Here is a 23,432-nt window from a genome sequence, read left to right as displayed (position 1 = left end):
GAATTGCTGATTATAGTAAAAATCTGTGTGTGTATTGGAAATAGACAAACGGTTATCAAGCCGTAAGGATTGTGTGATACCTCCAGCAGACTGCAGATAAGATTCGCCGAATATGATATGAAGGATGTAACCTCAAGGCCAACAATTTATAAGTCAATAAAGTAATGATAAGGCGGAAAGCTTTTTTTTCAATTAGAAAATACCATAGGAATACGACGTAGACAAAAAGAATGTGGTAATCCAAGAAAAAATGAACAAGGCAAGAGCAAGACGAGGATTTTTCTTTGCTGTTCCAGTTTTTTATGGTGCTGTCCCGTCGTCACGTTGACTGGTATCACAGCGCGTCAAGGGGGTCGTCAATTGGAAGATACACATAAAATATGGAAACGCTACTAATAACCCCAAGGATTATCAAAAAATATAAGATAAAGAATTTTCTTTCAAGATGAATCTCGTTTTTTGAGAGGATAAACAGCGCAGTGCGAGCCTGAGGATTTGGAGATGTTCTCGATTCTTCTGTTGTTCACGCAAAATTCAAAACATCATCAAAGCTTGTTTGCCTCCAGATGCAGCAACTGTCAAGACTAAAAAAGCGTCGCGTAGTAACAAAAAAAGACATAAACAAAAATGATAAAGACGATATCTGTCGAACGGAAATCCTTAAAAACTGATGAAATGACCTTAAACATGATGAGCGAACAATTAAAGACAAAAAATAAAAAAAAGGGGGGAGAGGAATAAACCATCGAACGGCAGTTGTAAGCATTTTAAGCCATCAGTTCCACAGCGAAAAACATATAACAAAAGATACGCTGAGCATTTCTGTGCGTCCGTTTTTCAGCCTCTCCAACACATTCTACCTGAATTTAAAAAAAAAAAAACATATGTTTTGGGTTTCCTTTTTTCACTAAAGGGTCAGTTCTGGAAAGATAATATTGGTCATTTTAATAACTAGGAATCATGATAGTATTTGTAGGCCTAATTCATTGTAAGGCCTTAAAACGTCGAATCTAAATCTTCTAGATTTTTCGACAGGCGATTGGTATTGTTCCGTCTTCGTTGAGAACGCCGAACTGCGTCGGCCCGTCTATACGGCTCTGATTTGAGACCAAGAAGAATGTCTTCCAATGCTCCGTGATAGACTTCATCAGCAGGAAGTAATTTCTTTTCCTGAATCTGATTCGATTTCGATCGCAGTTCACTGATTACTGCTTCCTGCTGACGTCGTGGGTTATTTGCGCCACTTCTTGGCACTGTGGCCAGTGAAGAAACACTCGCAGCTTGCTGGAGGCGCCGCCTCTGTTCGTTCTCCTGCTCAGCTTGCTGTAAACATAAAAATTGGGTAAACATCTTCATTTCATAACAACTCGATATTAAAAGAAATGAAAATTAAACCTTGTAAGTTTTTATAAAACGAGCAAACAAGCCAAAGAAAGCGTTGGCGTCACTCTGTCGCTCCCCGAAATATTCGACGCATTCGTTAAATGCGTCTTGGGCAGCTTTTGAGTCGGCACGCAATCTCCGTAGTTTTTCTTCTGCGTTTGTCAAGAAATCCTTGAGAATCATGTTTTGTTTCTCGTCCTTCATGTCCTTTCTCAATTCATATTCTTTCCGCGTTATCTCCATGCCTTTTTGGAGTTCTTGAATGTCGGTGAGGACGTTTTCAAGCGACACTGAGACGGGGAAAAAAACAAAACAAAAATATTCGTTTAGTTTAAAATATTTTGCGTGTCACCAAAGACGCAGGTTCGTGTTCTAACCGGTTGCAGCCTTTTCAACGAATCTCAGTTCGGCATCAAAGTGGAGTGTTTCTGGGAATTTCTTGTGTATCGTTTCGATGATGTAATGAAGCAAACACAGTTTTCGATCCCCAGATTTGGCGTCGACCAAGGAATCAAGAGATTGGAGCTTGAAGCCATAAGCTGGACCACGTTTCCCGCTGTTTAGATAATTACCAAACGCCAAAACTATTTCCAAAAAGGAGCGTAGCTTTTTGGACGTCATTAGTGAACGGGATGCCGACAAAATAGCTTGAACTTGCTGCAAATAAAAGTGATTAATCATAAAGAATTCAGCCACAATGTGAATAAATCGCCCTTTAACCCCAAAACAAATTTAGCACGTACCGGAGTTATCAAGTAAACATTGTCGAAGAAATTTCCCATGTAGCACATGACCTGGAGTTTCGTTGCTAGACGTTCCGTATGACTAAGGCGATAAATAAAGCGATCCTCTTCCGTTAACAAATCGATATTTTTCTTGGAAATAGCGTAGTCACGATAAGCTTTTGCCTGAAATTCATAACAGCATTTGTTTTTATTGACTGTAAGGTTATCGCGCACCAAATATTTTTTATTTGTAAATCCGCCAACCTCAGTTTCCGTAGGCAACATTCGTTGTAAAATTTCAACGTTCTCCAAAGAGAACGTCTTCAGATCTAGGGCATTGACCGCTCGTATAACATCTTCCAATTGCATTTCTAATTTGCGGCGGCAAATAGCTATAACGAAAAATACAATATGTCATTGATGGTGATATGACAACATTTGAGGAAATGTGTAACAAACGTACCGATATTTCTAAGTCGATTGTGTTCTAAGAGAGTGTGTAATTCCGGTCGCTTGATTCGTTTGCTTCCCTGACTGACAAGCCCTTCAATCTCGTCAGTGGAGTTCGGCATGGGGATATTCGACCCCATTTTAAATTGTTCTTCGAATTCGTTGAAATCAATAAGACTATGAAGTTTCTCATCATCCAGTTCGTTGAAAATTGTTCCTTTAACCTGCAGGTAAGAAAAGTGATTGAACGTAGATGATCTAGTACACTCGCATCGGAAGTTTACCTGGTTAGGCTTCAAAACAATCCAATTAAGCGTAGGAAGTTTATGCTTAGTTTGAATTTTCCGCTTGATTGTGAAATTCCCTCCACTTGTTAACATCATGTCCGGAGCTGGTGGAGGTGGGGCTGATAGGAGAGGCGGAGGTGAGAGTGACGAAGGAGATGGAACTGGCGCTGGACTACTAACACTCCCCATCATAGGCGGGGGAGGTGGCGGGGGCGCACAGGTAGCTGACGACATAGGTGGAGGTGGCGGAGGTGGAGGCGGCGGCGGAGCTGGTGCTGTCGACGATTTCGCAATGGCCGCATTTGGGATCAACGTGGCATTGCCGCCAGAAAGCGGCTGCGTTTGCGTCATGGTCTCCAGCTCTTGGATCCGGGACTCGAGAGCTACCTGTCGGTGACGAGACTCTTCGTCACGCATTGAAATATTATACCGCAACGAGGAGAGTTCCGCCTCTAAACACGATCTATTACATTCGAAAATAGAAAGGTTTAAGCACATATAATATTTTCTTTTCTTTTCTTACGGAATATTTAAAACTAAATAAAAATAAAATCTAATTTTACTTGATTTCTGCCAATTCATCTCTTTCTGTTTTGATTAGGAGATGTTGTTCCATTTCGGTTTGACGAGTAAGAACGTCATATTCCAAAGTGGCGATTCGTTCGTGAGCTAGAGCCAACTCGTCTTCGAGGTCGGCTACTTTCTCTAGCGCTGTTGTTTTGGTTTCGCTATCCTCCATCTGTTGGACAATAATTGTTTTTGTGGTTTAAGTATATAGGAAACTATGCTTTACTTGTGTTTAACAGCCCATGTCACTTACCAAAGCCTGAACGTCGAAAACGTTATCGAGGTAGGCAGATATTTGTACCTAGAAAAAGAAGACATAATGATCGGTGACAATATAATTTTAGTTATTATTATAAGTAAGGTCAACATAGCAAAACTAATAATCTTACCTGAAGTTCCTCGCTTTCCGTGTTCCTCAGCTTTTCCAGGTAGTCGTCAAGGCCCAATTGAGAAAATTCGTATTGAAGATGCACTCGGAAGTTCATATCTTCGACCGAATGAACAACAATGTTGATGAACTATGGAATAATGATAAAGCATTCGTTGTAAAAATGATTGTATGAAATCACAACAATAATTACCTGAGTGCACGCAACCATGAACTCAATATGAAACATTTCGAAATTCATAAAATATCCCATTAAAGTCTGAAAGCGTCGTTTTTCACCGCATATGTCTTTGAAACGATCAAATGACTCGAGAATGATTTCATGACCGCCTATTCAACATCACCAAAAAGGGAAAGAAAGGCGAGAAATAATAAGATTATAGATGGCAAGAGAAATCATTTTGTAACACTTACCTTTGACGAGACAAATTGCCGCTAGTAACTCCAAAACTAGAGCCTTAGTGCTAGAATGTATAGTTTTGTTACACAAGGCATTCCAGTCAAAATTTTTTGAATTAATTTACCGAAGGCTTTTGTGATTAAGACTGAGGGCGATACAGGTAATGGCTTCGTCGTGCTTGATCACCAAATTGAAACCATATTTGTTATTCATGATGGCTCTTAAGCACATAATGCAAACATGGATATCATCCTTGGATTCGCCCATCTAGGATTGAATCGATAATGATTTTAGAAAACAAGACACGCCCTCTCAAAATCTCACCTTCAGTTTGGCAACATGTTTCGATGCACGTTTTAATCGCGGTGAGCTCAATTCCGTCTTTTCCAGCTTATCGACTGGTTTCTCTTGGATTGGGGTAGTCGAACTGGAAACGCTATTACTGCCATTGGAGAGTTTTTTCTTTATCGACTCCTCCCAATCATTGTCCTCTCTCACTTTAAGCTCGTATTTCATCATCAGCAATCGGAAACTCAAATAGTCTATCAAGACATCTAAACCTTGATTCTCTTCATTCAGGAATTCTCGTACCCACCTACGAGAAAAGAAAAATATATATAAAACCTATTTAACACTTTTATGCTCGGTTGAATACAAGAAAGGAAAAGATAGTATACTCGATATGATTAGTGCGGAGGGAAATCTCCAGATCGCGAAGAACTTGGGTTGACGTTGAATTGCTGACCATTCTCCTCTTCTTAGAACTACGGGACGCCTTAGGATCCAAATAGGTCTTAAGTTTGCGCAAATAGTAAGGCGGTGTCTCTTTGGCATGAACTCTTTCCTGATTTTCCGGGCCCATTAAAAAAAAAAAATACATTTAAAAGTTCTCACTTTGTGATTTTCACGGTTAACTAGGCAGCTGAAAGTCAAGTACCCAGAACCAAATCGTGAGAAACTGAAGAGCTCTTTTTTACCTGATCACAGATCATGTCCCATTTCTTTTCGTCGTCATACTGCCTTAGTAGTTTAACTTTGTCTGGGGGCAGATCCATAGAGGCCTAAAATCAGATTGTATGTTAAGTAGATTTCTATTTATAAACTACATAAAAACTAAGGAGTAAAAAATAGTAGCGAATTATTTCGTGATTAGGAAGTCGCGAAATGTAAGATTGTTACAAAATAAATTTGAAAAAATTAGTTTGCCTCCCATGGAGGGAAGTTGGGATCGTCCGGATTAACTGACGAAAGCGTACATTTTTCAATTAGCGGATGACTGTTTTCGTCATCAACCAAGGGAGCAGACAGTTTATTTTTATGTTGAGACTTTGATACCAGTAATAACGCTACATTTACGATGTGGCAAAAGATAATTCGAGATTAGTATATAAAGTACAATAAGCCAATTTTGGTAAGTGCCCTTCCGCCTAAGTAATTTAAGTTTTCCTTTAGTCATCCCCGGTTTTGATTTCGTAAGTTCTGCTACATCGGGAAGCACTAGAGTTCAAACTAGCACACCGGATCAAGGCACTTTCTACCACATCCTTAAGTGTAAAAAATTGCGCAAACTGAACGTCAGATTAGCCCTGCTTTGACAACTGATAAAGATGTGGATACAAAGGACAAAGATGAAGTAAGAAGTTGTTTTTTTTCGAAGTTTAATAGGGAAAATTCAAAACTAAGTAACAGCCTTTTAAAACCTCCCAGCAAGACGAGGCTTCACATAATGAGATTTTACAGAATTAAGGTTCGTGACTAATTATCCGACTAATTTTTTTGTAAATCTGAAATCTAGGAAAGTATAAAAATCGTTAGGTCGCAACTAATTTAGGACATTACGTGGGACGAATTTAATATTGGAGACACAAAAGGTATTGGCTATGAACAAACGGCACCGCCCATTTCGTAATAACAGGTTTAGTTACCATGTGACTGATATTGTGTGCGTTCGCGAGTATAAAATTACATTCTAAAATTGAAATCAAGAAATCCATGAAAGGTTACTGATATCATACATCAGTAAAGTTAAACTGAAAAAAAGTAATAGTGACATCATTAGTTACCAACACTTGGTTGAACCTTCTTTCAATTTCATGATGATCAGGCTTAGGTTGTTTTGGTAGAGAAGCAGGAGATTCGCGATTTTTATGCCGCATAGACGATGGTACCCTTTTGTGATGATGATCACTTTCAGCCATACTGCTGTCTGTGTTTCCCATTTCTTATTAACAGAACAACAATGGGCTTGAAATTGAGACAAATTTCTCTTAAACTTCTCCAGCTTGAAACATGGGTGAGCAGCTACACCTTCTCACATCCAGACACAAGATACTGCAAGTGGGACAACACATTCCTTTCTCACAATGCATGGATATTCCGTTGGCTTTAGCGAATCGCAATTAGTGTTGTGTATCCAACAAGTTAAGTTCCTTGAAAACCAAGAAATCACAACGTTGTGTATAGATAATGGTTGAAGAGACCAGCACTTGTAACTTGAAGGACGACCAAATCAGACTAAGGGCTAAAATTCAGGCAGACGTATATATGATGATGTCGAGCTTCACTGGCTTTGCGTTGACTAACTCCTGCCTTCTGTCTTTAACATAACTACGGCCGGCAACGCATTCTCACTCTCACATAAAAAATTCTGAATGGAAAAACAATGGTCGACGGCAAGTTTTTCAAGTCCCTAGCTGACCACCAGCGCCGCCTTCAGGCAGCCGTAGTAGAAGTAAAAGTTGCGGTTAGCTAATTTCCGTCCTCCCTAAGAACCTTGTCCTAAAAAAAAAAGTACTGTTCCGTAATTGTGTGGATCTCGAATTCTGTTGAAAAAACCACTAGGGGATGACAACATGGTATCCTTTCCATTTTTGCACGCATGCAATCGTTGTTAACTTGAACACTTTGAAAAAGATCCGCTAGGTATCGCTGTAAGCATGTCAAAGAATTTAATTTCTTTTTCTATTAGAAACGACAGCCTGGCCGATTTGTCTTTATATCGTCAAACTCAAAACACTCGTTTCTGTTGTCGAATTCGTGTTGTTAGCGAGTTTGGTGTAGCAGCGCAACAGGAGTTCCTGTCTTAAAGGGTCTTTAGTTTTTTACGTTTCGGTAGGTGCTTCTTTAGAACAATTTGAGCAAGTTTTCTACAGTTATGTTTTTGCATGTTTAGGTAGTTAACGCATAGAATAGTCATGAGTGCCATACGGGCGAAAGCCTTTCGAGCCATAATTCTTGGTGCTCCAGCATCGGGAAAAGGAACGATATCTTCGCGAATCGTTCGCGATTTCAAGATGAAGCACTTGTCTGGCGGCGGTCAGATTCCTTACTAATTGTTTGCCTCTATAACTGATACAAGAACAATTAAATTTTTAGACTTGTTACGATCACAAATTAGCGCCAAAACTGATGTTGGGTTATTGGCAAAAACATTTATGGACAAGGGTTCTCTTGTTCCAGATGATGTTATGTCTACCCTAATCATTAATGAACTTGCACTCATAAAGCAACATAGTTGGCTGCTTGATGGTAAAGAATCTCTACATTTTTTTCTCCTTAAAATTTTTTCTTCAGCTGATATTTGAATTGCAGGATTTCCACGAACCTTGAAACAGGCTGAAATACTTCACCAACAGGAACATGCTGATGTTGTGATAAGTCTGGATGTACCTGAGGAAGAAATTGTGCAAAGGCAAATTCATCTAGAATTTTGTTAATTGTACAATTAATATTACTTTGTCTTCAACAGAGTTGCTGGTCGTTGGACCCACATATCTAGTGGAAGAGTTTACAACACAGAATTTAACCCTCCTAAAGTTCCTGGTGTTGATGATGTAACTGGTGAAAAATTGATCCAAAGAGATGATGACAAACCTGAAGCTGTGAGAAAAAGGTTGCAAACATATGAAGCCAATATTAAGCCAATATTGGACTATTACAATCATCATGGTGTACTAAAGCTGTTTGAGGGAAGGTTTACCAATGAAATATGGCCTAAAGTGCATGAGTATGTTATTCTTAATTATGCACCGTTCGATTCAAGTACTTACGTATTATTTAATCACATAGGTTTTTGTCAGAAAAGATCCCGCCGAAATCTAATTGATTTATGCATGCGGATTTGGATGCCTTGTTATACCACTCAGCACTTGGTTCAATTTTGATATTCTAATGAGAATGTTATATTAGTGGAAAGAGAAAAGTTTATGTTTAACAATTTCAACATTCCTGTTCAGAAATTCATTGTTCTAGCAAAGTTCGCGTCGATTTTTGTTCTGCTTGTATTTAGCTAGTCCTGGAAAGGGATATTATATTCAATTAAGCATAAAGGTGCTGTTTTCATTAGTTTGTCAACAAATAAGTGAAAATATGAAAGGGAAACTTTTAAAAAGTCACATAAGATCAGCTAACTGATAGCAAATTGCTTCCATGTTCTCATTGATCTTATCCTGAACTGTAGCTAATTCTTTCTTCAAGTAATGCACTTCACGGATAAGAATGTCATTTTCAGCTTCTTCCTTAACATGACGCATGTCTTGCAATTCCTGTTTTGCCAATTGCAATCTAGCCATCTATAACACAATCCTCAATTAGTTTGGAAATTTAACAAGAAATAAACTACTAACCAATTCTAGTTGACGTTTCTCATAATCCTGAACTTTAATTACATGCAGTGACAACTCAGGTTGCATGTTTCTCAACTCACATTCAATTTTGATTATTTCTTCAGAGATTCGTTTAAAATCCTGGGTAATATCCTGAACAAGGTTACGGAACTGGACAAAGTCATAGTTTGGGCCAGTGCTGAGATAAATCTTGTGTCCCCTGAACAAATAAACAAGAATTTACAGTGAAAGAACTCAATCTTAATAGATAAATACACTGACTCATGGAATATCTTGTATGTATGCACCCTTTCCTCTTGCAGCTGCTGAAATTTCCTGAGTAGGCTGTAGGCTGTGCTTCCATCCATATTGAGCAATGTATTAACAAGAGTGACAAACAGAAATGGAATGGATACCTAAAAAAAGAAAAAAATTTATCTCACAGTTTAAATTTTTCTCCTAGACATGTAATGTTCAGATGTACCTTTATAAAGATAAAATAGAGTTTTCTCGGTATGACGATTGGGAGTAAGATCGAAGTTATCCCCGTAACATGCTCACGACTTCTAGCTCCACTTTAAGACAGGCAACTATTTAAGGGTGACGACCGGTCCTTCGAAGTCATCAACGCCCCTAGGGTAAGACTGGATCAGACAAAAAAAAAAAAAAAAAAAAAAAAAAAAAAAAAAAAAAGGGCTGGTAAGCAAGCCTGCCTTTAAAAACCCCAAGTCAATTGCACTGGGGAGTCTGATGGTCAGAGATAGGGGATTCAAGTTAAAAGTTTTCAGGCGGGTTTTGACTTTTGTCTGGATTTGAAGGACATCGAACTCAATTTCGAAATGCTTAATGCGACTTCTGGCCAGCCTAGATGTTAGGTACTGATAAGCAAGAAGATACCAACAGATTGTATGACAATAACACCAATTGAACACAAAAATCATTCTTCGACTTACTGTCTAACCACGTGCTAAAGACGGACGACTAGAAGTGACTGAAGAAAACCTCGTGGTGGCCTGTTGGGTTTGAAGCATGCTCGCGATTTCAATACCTGCGGGCAAAATATTTGCATTTTTCAGACTTCATACAAATATCATGTAGTTGTAGGTTGCCAGCCTAGGTGGCTCTGGCTTTTGCTATGCTTTTTCGTTTCCTGTTTACTCCCGCCGATCGTGTCGTTAGGTCTTTTCAATATTTTTCAGATATATTGCACTTAAACTTTTTCGCAGAATTTTTGAAAGTCAATGTGTAGTAGTCGGAATTCTTTGAAAGTGATGCCGGTACGTTAAATACGACTCGGTATTAAAGAGTAAACCTGAAAGCTTCTGACAAGATGTCGGAATCTTTCACCATTCAAGTAGCCGATTCTCTTCGGAGGTTTGAGCCAAACTCACCGAGATCTTCCCCGAGAGGAAACCGGAGCCCTGTTGTTCCAAGACAGCAAGATTCCACAGGAACATTGAAAACAACCATATCTCTTGGAAAAACCCCAACCATTGTTCACACTGGTCCTTTTTATCTTCACAAAGAATTACCAGGTATTTGCGCTAAAGACAGTGTATTAAGTATCTGACTTGATATAGCTTTGTTACAGGAGATGCTGACCTCACCGGAGCAACAAACCTGATGGCTCACTATAATTTGGAACATTCTTACAACAAATTTAGTGGGAAAAAATTCAAGGATTCACTATCATCCTTCTTGCCTGGTTTACCTGGCATGATTGATACACCTGGCAATACTGATAACTCTTCTTTGAGATCCATTATCGAAAAGCCTCCAATTGGTGGGAAGGACTTGGCTTTTCTAAATTCCTCACAACTTGCAGGATTCCGCCTTCATCCAGGACCAGTAACTTGTTTTTTAATACAAGAAGTGACAGAAATACTTAAGATCTTGCTTTTCAAAATTTTCAGTTGCCTGAGCAGTACCAAATTTCTTCCATGGCTCCTCAGAAAAAGAAGCAGAAACACAAGAAGCACAAAAAGAGCAGTGAAATATCGGTTCAAGAGCCTGGGATTGGGCTAGCAGGACCTGGGGTTGGAGTAGTAGGAGAGGGAGGAGCTGGCTCCGGAGGTGAATCCTACGAAAAGAAGCATAAGAAACAAAAACGCCATGAAGATGAAAAAGATCGTAAGAAGAAAAAGAAGGAAAAAAAGAAAAAGAAACAAAAACACAGTCCAGAGCATCCGGGCGCATCAGCCTCACTAGCTACAAATTCGAACAGCAATCCACCAGGAATGATGCCTCTTCTTTAATAAAATTTCTTGTCACATTGATTTATTTCAATTTTCACTACTTCATTCGAGAGTATAAATAAAATTCCATACAATGACCGAATTCCGTTTATTGTTCATTCCAATTATTTCGTCTAATCGGAGAGCCATTTTCTTTATCTTTTCTTTTTGCTAAAGCGTCTGCTTATTCGAAAACAATGAAAAGCACGATAGCTGTATAGTAACCATCGCTCAAGTGATATGATCAAAGGATCCAACAATTTCATACTCATTAATTATACATACTAAAAGCAAACAATCAATGTAGTATTTTCCAACTACCAATAGGATTTTCATGACTCGTGATGGCTAGAATTAAATAATTATTGCGCCGTCTCGTGAACGGACGAGTATAATCAATACGTACAACAAATTAAATAATAAAAACAAAGCAAATACACCGATGCATGGTGCTTTGGTCAATTGATGAGCTTTCAGTTCGGTTCCACCTTTTTACGCTGCTCGCTTCCGGCGGCCACGTAAGAGAACACGCAGAGAACAGCGTAACAAATCTGATCCGCCTGTTTGATGGTAGAAGAAGAGAAAAGTAGAAATGAGACTTTAGAAACATATTATTCCAAACTTAACTTCCTCTGTTTTTCCGCTACATGCCAAACTAACAACTAAATACGTTGAAAGGCTGAGGGAAACTTGCCTTGCTGGATCACAATAACGAAACAGAATAACAGATGCGGATGCAAAATCCCCAAGAGCGACTCACATCAACTGAAAGACATCAACTCAAGACTGTTGACTGGCTATAGACAGTCGGACAGAAAAGACACGATGGATTGCTAATGCCATCTCGTTGGCCTAATTGAAAATTTCGTAGGTACACAAAAGTAAATTCGGATAAAAAATAAACGAAAACAAAACAAGAAAAAGTGATTTCGATTCACGAAATAGTGAACATGCATGTTGTCTAGATAAATACGTATAGAAACGAAAAACAAAAATAATGATCTACTAATAATATGATGATATTTACCATGGCCGATTGGTATCGACGTTGAAGAATTTGTCTCGTTTTGGGATCTGGCACAAATTTAAACAAAAATCGAATATTTAAGAAATAATAGAATTAATGATTATATGAAATTGCATTTAGAGTTACTGTATTCTTCCAGGACGAAGATTCCGCCTTTTTGAGTGAAGCATTTGCGGATGTAATCCAACCGTACGAAAAACTGCGACAAGACCATTGATGTGGCACAGAAGGAAAAACGAAAGCGATATGAAAAGAAACATTTCGTTAGACGCGATCGAAGAATGTCCGTCAACAACAGACAAGGAAGAATAGAATCAATCAATCAATAGAAAAGGGATAGTTTTGTTGTTTGATTGTTTTTTTTTCTAGATAGTCTACGGTAAATTTCGACGACAGCATTCGATAAACCGAAAACAAAACATGAGTGACATGCACGCCATGCACAAGAAGTAGAATAAAATGAAACTAAACAGAACAACAAACGCGTGCAATCGACAGAAAGAGAGAGATATCGGAAGTTAGGGTAATCAAGAAATAGCAAGGCAAAAGGAAGTAATATAAAGAAAAATTGAATATTATAAGGTATATGGCGATTGTTGTTTAGTGAGCCACAAAACAATCGAGTTGAAAAAAAGGTACAAACAAAAAAAAAAAAAAAAAAAAGCACAGCAGCGTTAGGAACGAAGCTCCTGCACCGGCGTGGATGTTAACAAAAATGAGAGTCTGGCCCGAAATTGTTCGGGCAATCAAAAAAAGAGACATTCTTTCTCCAGCTGGGGTACGAAAAGGAAAAGAAAATGATTCAGTGAATCATTTTGCATAAAACAGTCTCTTTTTCTTTTAAAACAGATTTGTTATAGCCACTTTGTCAACGGGGGTCAGATGGAGTGCAACGCCAAAAACTGAAACGTTCAACGCTACAACCAAAACTAGGATATATATATGTATGTACGTGTTGGATGTTGACATGTATCAACTCGTTTTGAATATAACACTTGGCATTCTGAGAACCGTATGTGTCGGAGATTGATAACGAAAAACATTGTCAAAATGTTGACAGACCACAAACAAAAACAGGAAAGAAGGAAAAAAAAAATAATAATTTCTTTCGGGAAAAACTTATAATAATTAAAATAATAATAATAATAATAATAAAAAGGAGGGTAAAAATAACTGCGGAATAATGAAGGGGGAAATGAAAAAATTCCGATACAAATAAATCATGTGGAGAAATGGTAAGTGATAGAGATAGTATATAGTAAAATCATACGAAAAGTCAACAACAAACAATCAGGATCAGTTGGATGATGGATGATGTATAATATACCTCAAAATCCTGCAATCGAGGAAGTAGTGCGCGCGCCGCCATTAAAATATAGTTTTTACATATATTTATAAATGGCCGAGCAGATAGAAACAAGAGAATTAAAAAAAAAAAATGAGAGAATAGATAGAGAGAAAATCATATGCGGTTGAATAACTCAAGACTTGACAACAAATTGGCAACTGAAAATATTCTATTGTTTTTTGTTTGTTTGTTTTTTTAAAGAAATATTTCAAAGCGTCTTTGTGTTGTTAGAATTTCTGTCATCATCTGCTCTCCCTACTACAACATAGCCTATAGTCAAAATCCAAGTGGGCTATTATCATCATAAAACAAATCCGAGGACCATCTCAAAATGATTGAGAAACATTTAAAATCGTTAATTATTTTGTTTCTCTTTTTTCTTTAGTAAAAAAACAAAACAAAAAAGTAAACAAAAGTATCTATACAAAATCTGTTATCAGCTTTTGACGTTCGTACCACCGAAACCGCAGGTCAACAAAGCGCATCCTGCTGTTTAGTTGAGGAAATACTGTACGTATTTCCGGTTATCAAAATAGTCAACTACACAAAACAAATGATGCATGTAGCAACGCTCCGATTCGCTATGCCATCGGGGGAAAAAAAAAATGCCATAAATAACCACTTCCGGACCCAGTTTTCTCGTGGTTAAATGGCAAGTGGGCGCAAACAAACAAAAATAGAGAGGGAGATGCAAAACAAAAATAATAAAAAAAAAAAAGTAGACAAAGGACAGCGAGGTTTTTTGAAAATTAATTCAGCGTAGGAATGTCGTCCTCGCGTTGCACGTCAACGGGCATAGCTCATAAAATCTCATTGAATTACTCATTTTCATTAATTTTGTGAACGACAATAGCGAAATATGAATACGTTAAAATATTGTAGAACAGACGAATTCAAATATAGTAAGAAGAGAGCCAAATACAAAAGACTCAACATATCCAAGTTGAGTTTGAGCAAACTAATAATCATCATCTTGCCATTTAAAGAGAGAAAGAGAAACGTGTTGCAAGATTAAAGACGAGACAGAGAGAAATAAAGAGGAGAGAGGGAGATGGAGGAAAAGACTGAACAAACGGCTACGAGCAAAACATCAGTGATTATTTACTTGCTGATTTTTTTCTGAAAGAAAAAGAGAGAAAGGTTTTCGAACTCTTTGTCGTCAAAATCAACCCAAAAAAATAAAAAATTAAGAATAATAATTAAAAAAAAAACCCAAAAAAAAACGCAGCGACGTAGAATCATAAACTATTGATATCCATAAACAGTAGAATCAGAGTAAAGTAGAATGAAAAAGAAAATGGACAGACATTGTTTTACCTATCATATAATAAATATGTAAGAAATGGTAAAAGATTTTTTTTTTTTATGTTCCAAAAGAAATAATGTATCATGCAACTTGTGTGTTCACGTCGAAATCGAAATAAATGATGATTATTTCGTCGATAGGAAAACAAAGGAGGGGGAAAAAAAAACGAGAAAAGATAATTCAATTTAACGTTAGACTCCCGCAAGTATTTCAACTATCCAACTCGTTAAAAAATGGAAAAATGGAAAAACAAAATACAACGGCGGAATTGATAGATTAATGGTTGGTCATGTGGATATTATTGGACTTCACCATACGGAAACATGTTCGAATGGCAAGAACGGCGACATTTTATCATCGTTGCGATGTCTACGTTTTGAAGATATGTTTTACTACTTTAGAAACATCAGTCAATTTTGAGAGGGTCCTTACTGTCTAAGTTTGTTGATAATATGAGCACAGCAGCAATAATAATGACGACGGTCGAGCGAGGCATTGACTTGAATTGACTTCATGATATCGAGCTCACAAATTCTGTAATCTATTGCATCATGCTTGACTTTTTTCAATTTTTTTAAACTGCCAATTCCTCGCCGACATAAAAACAGACGGAAAAACGAATGAACATATCTCACAGCTGAGCTGGCAAGTAAGAATTTTGCAATATCTGGCAATCTCACAGAAGATATCAAGACGCGATTCGAAATGCTCAGCGAAAAAAAAAAAAATAATAATAATAATAAAAAAAACAGACAAAAGATGGAAAAAGACAAAAGAATTAGAGATAGACACTTACTTTGCTGTTGGCGAAGAGGAGACCGACACCTTCGATGCACACTTGTAGGAGACCACCTTCACCTGTCCGTAAATCTTGAATGGGGAATTCTCCACCGAGTTCCATACCAGGTAAAGCTCCAGCGCCTCTAGCAGCAGCTCTTTCCATTGCCTCTTTGATGCAGTAATACAATGCCTTGCACTGCGATGAAAAAGGGGAGAATTAGAGAAACGAACGGATACGATATCAAAAGATGCCATACCTTTTTCGTATAATACTTGTGAAGTTGGGTTTGCCCGCCATTGCGTCGCCAAAGACAGAGGATCTTCGTTTTGGGACTGTAGGTCATGTTAACGATACGTTCAAACCACCAGCGTTCCATAATGGCGCCGCTGACAGCCCGCAGAATGAGTCCGTCATCTCGAACTTCCAGGAAGCGCAAATCACCTGAAGCATCGGTCCCTACCTGAACGGTGAAACTATGCCTGTGCATTTGACGTGAAGCAAACGGCTTCAAGTCGATGTCATTGCCTCTCTGCATTCGGCCAATAGTCATGATTATCATTGGTTTTTCGAAGACGGAATGAAAGTGATATTACCAAATGTTCAACTTGATCCAAGAGCTGATGCACTTCGTGGCTATAAGCCAGTCCGATATGAGATTTGCCTAGCAGTCGCCTCACTTTGCGTTTCAGCTCCGTTTTATCGACATCGACCATCACCATAAAAGCCACCAAGTTATAAAGCAACGTTGAAAGCAATCGATCTTCTTCGTGTTCCAATCTCTTCCGTTCCGTTTCGCTCAGCGATTTATACCTAATGAACAGTTATGAAATGCTTGGTGTGCAAATGGAAGATGATTTGTAATACCTTTCCATCATTTCACCAGGTCCTTGATCCATCCCGACTAAATCCCTTTCCTGGGACACTGCATCAAGGAAAGCATCTTCCCAAAATTGACTCTGATCCCACAAACTGGATCTATCCTTGCCAAGAAGGCCCTCGAAAATATACATTCGCACGGATTCGGGACTTGGAGTGCCGGCTGTCGTTACCATATTGCCAGCATGATAGCGGTAGCCTGTCGTAATGGAAGATTTCGATGACCAACCAGCCGCATTCTGCCGGACGAAACCGCGAACAACCTAATAAATCAATTGCTTAATAAATAAAAGAATTTTAAAAATATTTTCAATTTGTGTTTTCACCTGTTGTTGATCTGGCTCTCCATCCGACATGGTGCTTCTAAATGATTGATGGGAGAGTTTCTGACGGTAAAAGGCCGGATTGGTAATGATACTCCCAGCCTCAGAAGCACTGCACGATCCTTGCCCGTCGCCGCTTGCAAGGCTAGTCTGAAACGTTTTCATTAAACACGTGTACCATTAAATGCTGCACGGAAAGAGGGAATTGATTTTTTTTTTATTTTTACTTGAGATTCCCCTTGTAAAGAGAGCAACATAAGGTTTCGTTTGCGCTCCAACAGTTCACGCAGTATGTCTGGATTGCCTGGCTCTGGGCTGGACGCGTCACTTCGTGACATTCGAGATGGAACTGGTGTTCCAGCTGCTTCCGGTGAATTGCTGTAACTTCTGTCTGACTCTGTAGCCAAAACACTAGTCCGTGGACTATGAGGTGACGGTAGGTTTTCTCGACTGCCCATCGGACTGCCACGCTAAAAACATTTCAAAAATTCACAATCATGTGCAACACTGCGATATTCCACCACGTAAAATCCGTTTTACCAATGACGCTTGCGCAGTGCTGAGGCTGGTTGAAGCGAAATCCGAAAACTTGCCATCACTCACGTCTTTTGTCCAATAATGGGTGTGAGCGATTTCCAGCAACTGGAAGGAGGATGCCATACCTCCAGAGCCGTGATTGATGTACGTCTGCTCCAGACCTGCGGTGACAGCTATCAACATTTTCAGCATTCCCTTCCACACAGCACGACTGACGCACTGTTCAAACAAACCAATTTTAATGGAAGTGTCGGAAAGAATTTGTAGAGATTCGTGCATTACCACATCGTCAATGTGTTCATCAGGACCAATCTTTTGATCGAGCGTCTTGTTGAGTCTACTGACGACGAGATTACGATAGTTTTCATCTTCCATCAATTTCCGGATTCGGTTCAGCTTCAACCAACCCACACCTTCTCCTTCTATTACTTGATTCACCGCCTGTACGTGAAATCATCGTGTTTAATAGGGGCCGTTTGATAACCATTTAAAGAATGATAAATTACGTACATCTTTCAGTAGCGTCTGGCTATCAATGGCGTTGGCTGAGCGATCACCAATCTGCGATGGCTGGGCATTGTCGGGTCGTTTGGGCTTGGCTGACGAAGTGTGTCGTATCAAAGAGGATTTCTCCACTAAGCCACGTCTACTAGCTGATATAGTATGAAATGTAAACACATTATTCATAAAATGTAATAGTTTAACCGGTTACAAAACCTGAAACTTACTTCTGGGGAATGGGCCAAATGGTGGCTGTCGCTCTTTAGACCGTCGAGATGAATCTTGCGGATGTAGACGGAAAGGTTGGGGAGCATTTTGTTGGCTACGATTGGAACCTTTTGAACCTAGAATTTGGAAGTTAATTAGAATGAGATAAAAGAAATCCTGGTTTTGAGGATAATTTTTTACCAAATAAACCGCTAAACATGCTTGTCGTTTGCGCCGCTAATCCATTGAGTTCGCTACTGACGCTCGAAAGGAAATCTCGTCCACCTGACAGACCATCACGCTGACTACTGACACTGTCGCTGCGAACGAGTTTACCGGCATGGCTGACTGGTTGAGGCTGTTGAATCTCTTGTTGTTGCTGCTGCAATTGAGCCAGTGGTGGTTCAGAAAGAGTAATGGAACTACGCGATGTGAGTGAACCTAATGATCCTAAAGAGCGTAATCCAGCTGAGAGATTGCTAGACGATTCTCGAGAGCTTCCCAGTGCCTATTGGGACGATTAGAATCGAAAATCACCTTTGAATTGTGCACCGACTAGTTCATTGACATTTACCTTTAACAACCCTCCTTTAGCTGCAGCGTGCTTTGCACTTTTAGTAAAATCTCCGATTGTATTCTTACTAACAGCCGTTATGTCTTCTGAAGCTTCTTTAAGAGTTCGTGACGCTTCCTGGACACTTCGGCTGGCCTCCTCTGCCGCCCTGCGAGCTCCAGCAGTAAATTGTTCTAAAGTAGATGGATTGAAAAACCCATCTTCGCTTGTTTGGCGTGCAGCATCTGAAATCTTCTCTTTGGCTTGAATCCGAAACTAAGGTTGAATGAAGCAGAAAATAAAATTTAAGTCGTCATATTCTAAAGTAAATGGTAATGCACTGGTCATTACTTTGTCCATTTGGGCCAATAGCTTTTCTTGGCTACTTTGTCTTGTACTCTCACGAACAAGATCCTTAGCTTGGGACGCCAGCTGTTCAAATAACGAAGTCTGGCTGCTTTGGCGATTGGCGTTCCCGGAATTGTTGGAGCCACTGGAACCTGTACTCAAAGATCGATCGGTCATCACGCTGATGCTAGATGGCCTCGTAATCTTGAAAATGTAAAAAAACAAACAAAACAGATGTTTTAATCGTCGTTACGTAAAAGTGGCGATTACAAAAACATACTATTTTCGAAGGGGTAATCTCATTTTCCAAAGCAGGGACGCTATCAAGCGACAAGTTCCTGTTGGTCGTTGACTCCTGACTAGCGCTCGGTACCACAGTGTCAGAGTCGGAGGCGTTAAAGACATCGTCAGTCTTATCCTGTTCGTTAATGAACCCATTAAAATAATAAAGAAAAAGATTTGAACAAATTTCATTATCTCATACCTCTGAGATATTACGAGGTTGGGGGGCGACGGTCTCGCTCTCGGCGGCCAACTCAGTCTGGATGCCGTGAGATGATCCGATAGAACTTTGCGATGATGACGAAGACATAGACTCAGGCTGGGAAAAGGCTGATTCGTTTAACTCTAACCCTGGTCCACCACCCGGAAGCTGTAAGGTAGATGGAGGGCGATAGATTGATTTGAGATCAATTCCACTTGACAGCGTCATGGGGACCGCTTGAAGTGCAGGGCCTGACACAATACATCGCAGTTAGAGGTTTGTCTTTTAATCATACTTAAATCATGTATTCGGACTAACCAGGAGACGCATCGGGTGTTCGTTGTTCAGACACGAGATCACTTAAGGATGAATAAGATGAAGTCGAACTCCCTCCACCTTCAGAATCCGACCCACTTTCGTCTATAAAATGAAATTGATGAGAGATATAATTATCTCTCTGATTAGAGTTCCCAAGAATACCGGTTTGAATTTGATCGTGTTTGCCTAGAGAGCGGAGAGCGCTGTCCATTGAACTGGCCTCGTCCCAAACGACAAACTGCAGCGGTTCGTATTGTTCGCTGAACCATTTGAGTTTATCTCCGATAATGGCCGGATCGAAAACGCCCGTTTGAACACGGAGAAAGGCCACGTTGGTCGGCGACAGACTCCATTCTGCCAAAAATTCGACAGCCTGTCAAGAATGTATCACCGTTATTCACTGCAATCCCATAGAACAACGAAGACAAACAAAAACTTACCTGAGTTCTAGCAAACTTGTGGAGGTACGGCCCAGCTCTCGGTCGTGATCGGAGGAAGCTGTTAATCTGGAAGGCTACCACAGGTCGTGGATACAACCGTAGGGTTCGAGTGTGTTCAGCGAAATTGGCCAGCAGATTCTGAGAGTTGAAGAAACGTACCATTGCCACTCTAGTGGCAATATCCACCGAATCGACATCGTTGCCATAAATAAACGGACTAAAGTGGCCTTGGCCCATTTCCGATGACGCAGAGAAATCATGACTTCCACGATGATGCTGTTGCTGTTGATTGGCCACATTTCCGCCAGGTCGAATGGTTTCACCGCTCATGCTTGCTAATGCTTGACGCAAATGATTACGTAAAATGCTGCATTCGGGTTCGGGTAGCGGTGGAACATCATCTGCCCTTGAGGGGACGCTGATGCGGTTCGAGTCTAGATCGATAAGCCAGACGTCGTCGGGCAATTTGAAATGTTTCTTGTGCTGGAAAAACGTTCCCGAAATGCCGATGATGTAAGGCGTTGGGGCTAGCAAAAGCTGTTCGGCACAGCTCATGCAGGTTGGCAAGAGTGGTATGACGGGAAACATATACTCGAGTGGATAGAGCATGGTAACAAAGGCCAGCACGGACATGGAGAGGGCATTGTAGTCGCGTGACTGCATAATCACCTTATGCTCGAGCATGATGAGAGACAAAACCTTGAGACAGGTATCGACGCCTAACAACTCCAAAGGGAGATGCAACGGGAAATCGACCATGGGGAAACGGGTGTGGTCGGGTAGGGCAAACACCAAAGGTGTTGGTTGGAGAGAACGAGGCAAAATTTCAAGTTCCACTCGCGTTTTGCCAGGTATAGGCACCGGAGCGCTAAGAAGACGAAGGATCCATGTCTCAATGTCACGAACGTCATGAAGCACTATAGATGATGAAGCTTCCGTTGTTTGGCCCGTTAACAACCCCCATACCGAGTCCCTGATTAAAATTTGACATAAAATCATTACCATTTTATGTTTTGCGAAATTTGCGCAATGAGGAAAGATACCTGGATGTTAAACGAGAGGCTCCGAGTCGTTTCGGGGACGAGTTTTCGTGACAGGCGTCAATCAGTTTTTTAAGGACGACAAGGCACTCACGGAAGAGGGTAAAGAAAGGATGGTGAGACAGGAGGCAGATGGAGGTCAAATATTGATTACGTGAGCGCTATAAACACACACACACACCCGTAAAGAGATAAAAAAATTTTAAAACGAAAAGATTAGTTTTATTTAACAATTTTACCTGTCTCCTCCGGTTGGCTCTTGGCGAAGGTGGTTGAGATCCCCCACTTTCAGAGTCTTGACCTTGATTGGGACCCGTCGGTCCAGCTGAATGAGGAGGCCATTTGACACCCACAGATACACCCCCAGAAACCGGATCAGCCGGGTGATAGCGATGGGCACTAGAGCAATCTCGATCCGAATCGCTCGGCGCCATCGTACTCCGCTGGTCGCTTTATCGTACCAAAATATTTTCATTGACTTTTTATGGTTTGCAAAAGCTATTTTTATAAGCTCCCAGCTTTTATGATTTGCAATTTACCTGGAAAAGGCGGAGTCGGAACTTCTGTGAATGGAATCCCTCCATGAATCACGCCTTGATGAGACGGACGTTGTGGACGGAAGACGTTCTACAGGCCGGAAGAAATTAATGCACACGCCATACCTCGTCTTTCCTGTTGTTAGCGAAAAGATGACGAGAGAAACCTTTAGAAATTGAAAGTGGAGAACATTCAATTACATACCGGAATCCTTATCGGTGAGAGTGAAGACGAAGGAATCAATATCCCTTCGGTGGTCTCCAGGACGTCGGTTGCCTAGGGAGAGGCAACCTTCCGGCTGGCAGAAATAGACCATATCGAGCGGTAGAGGAAAATCGGCGTGGTCATCGATCGGATATCGACGCAAAAGCTCGGGTGTCACCGACGTTGCATGTCCTCCGCGTGCAGATGCATTTAATGGAGTTGCTGACCCAATAGTTCCACCAGAAGGAGGAGGAGCTTTGCTACGTGATCCAGCAGAGTAGCTGGCAGGGCGTCGTGATCCAACAATGGCCAAATAGTCGATCAATCGTGGGCAAAAGTACTTCTTGGTGGCGTCGCAGCCACCACTGCCTCCAGCCGACGACGCCATTACTTTGACCCACTTGACTTGGTCTTCTTGTTTTCCTCTCCTTTCTGCTCAATTATTTGCAACTTTGGCTGCAAATGTCGCGCAAATAGTGCACTTGCTTTGGCAGCAACGTTGTCTATCGATTACCTGAATCCCAGACCAGCCAAGTTTTTTACATTACAAAGTTAAAATCAGAAATTGAACCTGTGTGCATGCAACACACATTATGTGGATCACAAATTCATCGTAAAACTTCTCGTTCTCATAAAACAAACACAACGACAAATAATAGAATTCTTTTTGGTTTTTAACATGTCATTTGTTTCACGCGTAAAGGGGTAGAGAAAAAAAATGGCGGTTGATCTCGTTTTGCGGATAAGCAATCATCACCGGATGCTGAACAATGACGAAGAAAGGAAAAACAGTTTGGGTGAACGTAGTTTACTAGTGATATGCCTTGTTACTGAGTCTGTACGCGTGTGTGTGAAACAAATGGCCAGGCATACAAACGGCTGTACGATGAGGGGAGGGAATGGTGGTAGCCATGTTGGCGCTCGTTTATTGATCGGTTACCCCTGCTCTATCTAGACCAACACGTCATCGCCATGCATAGAGTCACTTACACAGACAAGTTATGATGAGAAAATGTACACAATAATGATATAGTTTTCACAATTTACAACTCCCCTAACTGGTACTTGCTTCAAACATTAAAGGAAACGTAAACGATGAACGACTAATAGCCCCATCAATATGCAGGCTTTTAACGACTGAAATGACACAACTTACCTTGGTTTGATGGCTGCCATCTCCACTGATGATGGTGTTGAGGATTTCAGTCTCACATGAATCGAGGATTTGGATATTCAGAGTCTAAATTGTCAACTGTTCGTAATATGTCGAACCGATTCACATCTGGCTCGTTGCTCAGAATGCCCGCCCGAAGACTGCAACCTGCTTTCTCGTCATCTTTCCTTTATGAGCCACAGGGCGGCGCGCGCAGGCGCCTTGCAAAGCCCCATATTCGTCTGAAAGTTGAAAGGAGTCGTAGTCGTTATTATAACATTTAGAACATTTTATGAAAGCCAATGTAAAAGAAAAAAGATTTAAAGAAAAGGCCAGCGTCTAAAGGTCCTTCGACTTACCAACAATGGTATCCAGTTTACTTCATTAAAGATTTATATGGATCGTACTAAA

The 23,432-nt window shown here is 40.3% G+C and overlaps 5 protein-coding genes across 7 annotated transcripts; 2 read left to right on the top strand and 3 right to left on the bottom strand.

Annotated features, from left to right (window-relative positions):
• Positions 1-10: 10 nt before the first annotated feature.
• LOC116926390 (formin-like protein) lies at positions 11-6,840 on the bottom strand. Its single transcript, XM_032933267.2, has 17 exons — positions 6,264-6,840; positions 5,178-5,261; positions 4,878-5,044; positions 4,525-4,795; positions 4,325-4,467; positions 4,215-4,264; positions 3,994-4,130; positions 3,802-3,930; positions 3,666-3,713; positions 3,409-3,584; positions 2,843-3,308; positions 2,572-2,782; positions 2,373-2,500; positions 2,127-2,291; positions 1,761-2,040; positions 1,396-1,673; positions 11-1,323 (listed from the first exon to the last, which is right to left on the bottom strand). Exons 1-17 carry the CDS (start codon positions 6,417-6,419, stop codon positions 997-999), a joined length of 3,216 nt encoding a protein of 1,071 aa, XP_032789158.1. The 5' UTR covers positions 6,420-6,840; the 3' UTR covers positions 11-996.
• Positions 6,841-7,153: 313 nt separating this feature from the next.
• Positions 7,154-8,833, top strand: LOC116926435 (GTP:AMP phosphotransferase AK3, mitochondrial). Of its 2 annotated transcripts, none has more exons than XM_032933337.2 (6): positions 7,154-7,311; positions 7,373-7,515; positions 7,576-7,728; positions 7,792-7,891; positions 7,949-8,206; positions 8,269-8,833. In XM_032933337.2, the coding sequence occupies exons 2-6, from the start codon at positions 7,395-7,397 to the stop codon at positions 8,303-8,305; spliced, it is 669 nt and encodes a 222-aa protein (XP_032789228.1). In that variant the 5' UTR covers positions 7,154-7,311; positions 7,373-7,394; the 3' UTR covers positions 8,306-8,833. The 2 variants fall into 2 exon arrangements, with proteins under 2 accessions (XP_032789228.1, XP_032789229.1); XM_032933338.2 differs by having other exon boundaries at positions 7,183-7,311; positions 7,377-7,515.
• LOC116926437 (required for excision 1-B domain-containing protein) lies at positions 8,463-9,893 on the bottom strand. Its single transcript, XM_032933343.2, has 5 exons — positions 9,758-9,893; positions 9,289-9,448; positions 9,087-9,220; positions 8,826-9,024; positions 8,463-8,771 (listed from the first exon to the last, which is right to left on the bottom strand). Exons 3-5 carry the CDS (start codon positions 9,170-9,172, stop codon positions 8,592-8,594), a joined length of 465 nt encoding a protein of 154 aa, XP_032789234.1. The 5' UTR covers positions 9,173-9,220; positions 9,289-9,448; positions 9,758-9,893; the 3' UTR covers positions 8,463-8,591.
• A 66-nt stretch (positions 9,894-9,959) lies between these two features.
• Positions 9,960-11,141, top strand: LOC116926431 (mediator of RNA polymerase II transcription subunit 19). Its single transcript, XM_032933332.2, has 3 exons — positions 9,960-10,339; positions 10,396-10,652; positions 10,718-11,141. The coding sequence occupies exons 1-3, from the start codon at positions 10,135-10,137 to the stop codon at positions 11,057-11,059; spliced, it is 804 nt and encodes a 267-aa protein (XP_032789223.1). The 5' UTR covers positions 9,960-10,134; the 3' UTR covers positions 11,060-11,141.
• Positions 11,129-23,210, bottom strand: LOC116926385 (MAP kinase-activating death domain protein). Of its 2 annotated transcripts, none has more exons than XM_045176138.1 (27): positions 23,025-23,210; positions 21,869-22,382; positions 21,667-21,799; positions 21,367-21,577; positions 21,131-21,288; positions 20,088-21,060; positions 19,834-20,020; positions 19,648-19,749; positions 19,330-19,580; positions 19,126-19,263; positions 18,849-19,049; positions 18,519-18,773; positions 18,146-18,452; positions 17,965-18,081; positions 17,747-17,889; positions 17,519-17,677; positions 17,240-17,455; positions 16,927-17,169; positions 16,703-16,849; positions 16,365-16,639; positions 16,094-16,310; positions 15,757-16,029; positions 15,516-15,695; positions 13,393-13,401; positions 12,192-12,264; positions 12,066-12,112; positions 11,129-11,598 (listed from the first exon to the last, which is right to left on the bottom strand). In XM_045176138.1, the coding sequence occupies exons 2-27, from the start codon at positions 22,254-22,256 to the stop codon at positions 11,512-11,514; spliced, it is 5,490 nt and encodes a 1,829-aa protein (XP_045032073.1). In that variant the 5' UTR covers positions 22,257-22,382; positions 23,025-23,210; the 3' UTR covers positions 11,129-11,511. The 2 variants fall into 2 exon arrangements, with proteins under 2 accessions (XP_045032073.1, XP_045032072.1); XM_045176137.1 differs by having other exon boundaries at positions 19,810-20,020; positions 23,025-23,209.
• Positions 23,211-23,432: the final 222 nt, after the last annotated feature.

The sequence above is a fragment of the Daphnia magna genome, linkage group LG7, assembly GCF_020631705.1.
Source record: "Daphnia magna isolate NIES linkage group LG7, ASM2063170v1.1, whole genome shotgun sequence".
NCBI lineage: Eukaryota > Metazoa > Arthropoda > Branchiopoda > Diplostraca > Daphniidae > Daphnia > Daphnia magna.
The sequence above is the reverse complement of the archived record's forward strand: the minus strand, read 5'-3'. Positions and strand labels throughout refer to the sequence as shown.